The 6000-nt window shown below is 31.1% G+C and overlaps 1 protein-coding gene across 6 annotated transcripts in view; it reads right to left on the bottom strand.

Annotated features, from left to right (window-relative positions):
- Positions 1-2290: 2290 nt before the first annotated feature.
- Positions 2291-6000, bottom strand: part of GABPA (GA binding protein transcription factor subunit alpha) — a 38132-nt gene continuing 34422 nt past the window's right edge. For all 6 annotated transcript variants that reach the window (XM_077118765.1, XM_077118764.1, XM_077118768.1 and 3 more), the window contains exon 10: positions 2291-3284. In XM_077118765.1, the coding sequence (XP_076974880.1) occupies positions 3056-3284 (229 nt within the window). In that variant the 3' untranslated portion in view covers positions 2291-3055. The remainder of the gene's footprint in view (positions 3285-6000) is intronic.

The raw sequence follows: 6000 nt of genomic DNA, 5'->3' as shown, positions 1-6000 counted from the left end.
CATTTTACTATTTTGACATTTTATGCACAAATATTTATCTGAGTAAAAATAGAAAATAACTGTTTTATGTAAAATTACCCAAAAAATGTAAAAACCACAAAGAAATGCATAATTGTTATTATGACAGTATAAGCATCTTTATTTAAAGAGTAAAAATGTATGCAAAAATCCTCCTCCCTTTTACAAAAGATTGAGAATATTTTTCTGGCAGCAAGTGAAATGTCACTGAGCTATTAATCCTTTACATCCTCTATATCTGAAGACATTGTTAGTCACAGGTTTGTTTTGAAAATTATGAATTCTAAAACATTTTTGTGCTATTTAAAAGATACTCATTCTTTTTAAAGGCAGCAGCATAAAATGATGAATATGAAAAACAGCAGGCTTCACCTGAAATACTTGGAGGCACTGTACTTATTCTGCTCAATTTGTTTGACTTTATGTTTATGATGCCAACCCCAATTTAGATTTCAGGCTAGGAAGGTACTTATTAAAAGTTGGCTCAATGAAAATCTCATATGGAAAACAAGTTTAAAACAAAAGCAAACATTTTATTATTCTTGATGTGTAAGGTACAAAAGGTGACCAATAATTTTCTTTCTTTCTTTGAATAGACAGAGAATGAATAGCATGAATTATATTTCCATTCACAAGATGAGTTACCTTTCAATAAAAGAAAGGACTCCTTGGCTTTCTGATAAGTATAACCTCAATAAAGACAAAGACTTTAAATTTGGGACTACAAAGTAATGAGAGATTTTTTAAATCAACTGGAGAGATTAGTCTCATTACTTTACCCATGTTCTGGTGCATAAGATGACAGTAAAAGAGGTAAAGAAGAAAAAACAGTGTCTGATCATGTATGAGAATTCTCTATTCAAATTACCATGAAGAATAAAATAAACTGAAAAAATAGAATGCTGGCTAAAAAAAGTGTCTGGGGAATGCTTAAAGCAAAAAAAAAGATAAGAATGATTTTTAAGGATCTAAAAGAAATGTGGGTGTTCCTTGTCTTAAAACATTTATATGTAGATATAATTGAGACATAAAGAATGTCTGTTTTCTTAGTTAAAACTTTAACAAAATGTTTCTTTTTAAGATCAACAATATACCAGAACAATATATTTTATTATTTTTAAGACAATTAATGACTTAACACCCCAGACCAAGAGTATGATGCAAAGCCTTCATTTTAGTTATTTATTTATTGGAAGCTATAGCTTCTATATATTATTCATATTGTAATCCTACTTAGATATTCTTACAATTATAGCACTCAAATTGTACTAATAATTTAAGATGTCAGTCTATTCTATGTGTTTATAAAAAAATAAAAATGAAAGTTACAAATTTTATTCATTTTAGGTATCTACAGCAGTCTTAAAGGACTCAATACAGTAATATAAACACTGAAATCAGACATTATAGTCCTATCACAGAGCTCTTAAAATTTTGATTTAAGGTTTCTAGAAAAAGTGATCCCTCCTCTCCTTGTTCTTAAGATCCCTGCCTCCTATGGTGCATTCCAAACTACTCCTTAGTACTGGTAGCAGTAACTACTAACAATGCCACTGTGCTCATGTTATCTTAGCCCTTTCCTCCCAGTTGGTCAAAAGCATTAACCAGGTTCTTATAAAGTTGTTTTGGGGGATAGGTTTGAAGGAAATGATGACAGAGAAGGAATTCAAGAAACCTTCTGCTATAAGAGGATTAAAAGCCATCTGCCAATCTCTCATATTATGATCTATGCGTAATACCATAAAACACAAAAAAGAAAGAAAAAAATGAAAGACATTCTTAATAAGTGTTAGCTTATAGTAGCGGTGAATATAAAAAATTACGTAATTAAATTTTTTTAGTTATTTAATATTCTTCCCTTTGAATACCTTATGCCTTCATATATATACATATGTATACATATATATGCATATATAATGGTTAACTATACATGCATATAGGTATTTGTATACACATACATATATAATATTCAAAAAGAAAAATTTAAATAAACAGTAGGTTTCATTTTAAGAGAGAAGACTATCTATAGTGGAAGTCAAATTTTCCTTTTAAAAGTACTTGCAAGTAATATACTAATATTTGAAAGGGAAAGTACTGCTGACTGATTTAAAGTCTTCATTTCATCAGAAACACAATGAATATATAAGCTGCCTTGTTTAATAAATCGGCACTACAGGATTAAAAAAAAAGCCAAACCAAACCAAATATTTATTTTCCGGGTGAGGTATACCTTTTCAGTTTTTTAAATCTCTGACTGGAAAAACAGAGATCATTTCAGAATTTTTGTAACAGCTGCTTTATTAAATTCCTCTCGAAATAATTTAACCTCTTGGCCTCACATTATGTATAATCAATACAGCAAATTCTTAAAATTGGCTTGAGTTAAGCCAGATTTAAACCTGGATCTCTTTCTTCAGCACTGCTCTTCTGCCAGTCAACTTCTTACTATCCTTTGCTTGCAAATATATAAATTACTTTAATAACTTGATACTCTAAGTTTAGTAATTTATTAATATCATATAATTTTATTTGATATGAATATTTTAGCTCTGCTTGATTAGATGAAACAGGAACACATGCTTTAGCTGTGAAAAATTCCATTTTCTGGTTCTATATAAAGCAACATCTAAAGCAGCAGAGAGGGGAAACAGATATATTTTCAAAAATAGTTAGGCCAGACTGTTTCCTGGAGATACTTCATTTATTTAATCATCTTCAGATACTACTGGATATTTTTGGTAGGGCTAGACATTAATACTGACCAGGTTAGCTTTCCTGACTGTAAATAAACTACCCCACAATGAACCTGCTTTCACACTGAAAACATTGTGGTGATCCCTTAACAGATATACTCTAAAATATATGCTCAAAGTAAAAAGATCCAAATTCACAAGAGTATGAAATATTTATAAAAAAAATCATGCATCAGATTGTACAGTCTAGAAATAAAAGAAGATTCAAATTCGGTAATAAAGGTAAGAGCAATACTGCTCTCAGTATTAAAGAAAGATGTTGGACTCCTAGAAGGTCCTGGAGTTCAATTATCTTTCTCTGTTTGCAGAGAAGCAGTAGCCAGGGCAACTGCTGTGACTGGCTGGGCAATTCCATGGAGCTGCATCTTTGCAAGTTTCTTCTGTTCACATTCTGTGACCAAACGGTTCAACTCTGCTGCACTATATCCAATAAGAGTCTTCAAGTCACAAACAAACTTGTACACAAATCTCTTGCCTTGAACTTTACAAATCATGTCCCCATCGTAATAATACCTTTAGAAAGAGAAAAACAAATTAGTACTACATAAAAAATTAAGAATTCAGACTTCTTACAATATTTCAGTCTATTCCATAAGCAAAAATCTGGTAGTATACTGCATCCACCAAAATAGTAATTAACATTAAAGTTATATAGAAATATTTAATGTTACTCCCAAGAAAACATGAAAACATTATTTACTAAAATATCAATGTATAGTACTTTAAAACATTATGAACTTACAAAGCATATTTTCAACAGCTATGATGAAATACTGATTTAGAGATAAGTAAGATTATTAAACCAACAAAACAAAAGAAAACACCTTGGGAGCAGGAGGAGAGCAGCTTTTAATAAGGGTTTTGGAGTCAAACTGCCAACATTCAAAATCTAGCATCACAACTTACTAGCTTTGTAACCACAGTAAAGTCCCTTTTCTCTAAGCTTTTATTCTTTATCTTTAGGGTTTACAACAGTACTTACCCTCATAGAGTTGTAGAGGATTAAATAGGATAATCTTTGTAAGGTACTCAGCAAATAATGACTGGCATATAGTTAGCTCTCTATAAAATGTAAGCTATGTTATAGAACAGAATAGAATAGATTCCACATAATATGAAGAAATTTTAAATATATTCTATGGAATATTGGAATGCCCACTTCTTTTCAGTTTTGTATAAATCCTGTATTATGTAGCCATGCCTTCATCTTTATCTTTTTACTATAATGAAAAACTTTGGTTAATGTACAGTTATCGTTGTGGCTAAACAATCACATGGCAACATTCTGTACCAGATTCTAATACATCGTTAACTACCAGGCACTGCTAATTCCAAAAACAGGAAAAACACGTCAAGGTTTTTCCTACAGAGGCAGAATGTGAAACCTTTATTTTAAAAGTATACTACCACGTGAGGTATAGGTTTTTTGTTTTTGTTTTTTTTTTTTGTTTTGTTTTTGTTTTTTTTCTTTCTATTATTGTTTTAATTCTTATTCTGTTGTCTTTTTGTTTCTTTTTCTGAATCGATGCAAATGTACTAAGAAATGATGAATATGCAACTATGTGATGTTATTGAGAATTGCTGATTGTACATGTAGATTGGAATGATTTCTAATTGTTTTGTTAATTCTTTTTTTAATTAATAAAAAAAAAAAAAGTATACTACCTATTCAACAAAGAGCTGTTACAAAAGAAACAACTATTTTCAAAAGTATCAGTGGTGGAAACAACCACATTTAGCAAAACTTTATTCTAAATGTCACTCAGCTTAATAAAGAGTGCAATAATGAGAAGACTAACCTGTATGCAGGAAATAATGTCATCTTTCCCTCATTCCAGGACAGCAAAAGTGTAAGTTATGTCGCTTTCCCATTAAGAGATATACATTGGGCATAGTCTTGTGTTTCCTTTTATGTCAATTACATTAATACAGGATTTAGATCTCAGCCCATAAACCATCAATTACTTGTCCTCCACTTTAAAATGCTATAAGTATTTAAATTTCTTAAAGAGAATTTCTATAAAATACAAGACTATAATAAATAGACAGTTGGGAAAAAAAGGGAGACTAAAGAAGGAAATCAGTTTTATATTTCTAGAAGGAAATAGAGCTGGTATAATTTTATGTTTCTTGGTAAGAGGTTATAGGAGAAAAAACACAAATAAATTGTAAATTTACTTAACACTTCACTTCTTTTAATTTAGATGTATCACAGAACTTGTATATAAATAGCACTAATTTTATTTCCCCCCTAAAATAAAGTAGAAGGGTACACAATACTGTATTTTCATGGGTTTGTCTTTTTTTCCTTCCCTCTTATTTTTTTGGAAACTTGTTCATTTTTAACTTTTTAGATTGGGTAATTTATCACACAAACAGAAAAGGATACAACAGTGAACAGTTCAAGTGACATATTATCAAGTGAATGTTTACCACTTAACTATCAGGTCAAGAAAAAGAACACTACCAGCAACCTAGAAATACCTCCCATGCCTTCCCTATCACCCCTTCTCCACTCTAAAAGGTAAACACAATTCTGGTTTATGATAGCATTTTCCTTGTTTTCTTTATGATTTCATCACCCAAATATGGATCCCTAAATCTTATAATTTGATCTTACTATTTTTTAAAACATTTCTTATTACAAAATATAACATATATACACACACACACACACACACACACACACACACACACACACAGCAAAGAAGGAAAAAAGGAATAATTATCAAAGTGTACTTCAACAAGCAGTTACAAAACAGATCCTGGAGTTTGTCATGGGTGAGAAATATTAATATTAGGACTCAGCAGCAATACTTGTTTGTTAAATCCCATTTTCTCTGTTATATCTCCTCCTTCCCCTTTAATCCTTCTCACAATCTATAGGGATCTTTGGGCAATGCCCATTCTGATGTTTTCATGTTGAGAAGGTGTGTCCACACTAAAGCATAGCGGGGATGTAATTAACTGAAAATCCTGGAGGAGTCTGGTCCCTTTGAACTTCAGGATTTATCTAACCTAGGAACCCTCCAAGAATTTATGTTCCAGGAAGGCAAACCAAGTGCATGAAATCTTTATAGAGTCTCATTTTGAGCTCCAGGTATTCTTAAGAGTCAACAGGAGTGTTGTTGGCTGGGGTTTAGTAAACCATGACATAATATTAGCACAATCTAACTGAAGCTTGCATAAGAGTAGCTTCCAGAATAGCCTCCTGAGTCCATTTGATCTC

The sequence above is a fragment of the Tamandua tetradactyla genome, chromosome 10, assembly GCF_023851605.1.
Source record: "Tamandua tetradactyla isolate mTamTet1 chromosome 10, mTamTet1.pri, whole genome shotgun sequence".
In the NCBI taxonomy this organism is placed as follows: Eukaryota; Metazoa; Chordata; class Mammalia; order Pilosa; family Myrmecophagidae; genus Tamandua; species Tamandua tetradactyla.
The sequence above is the reverse complement of the archived record's forward strand: the minus strand, read 5'-3'. Positions and strand labels throughout refer to the sequence as shown.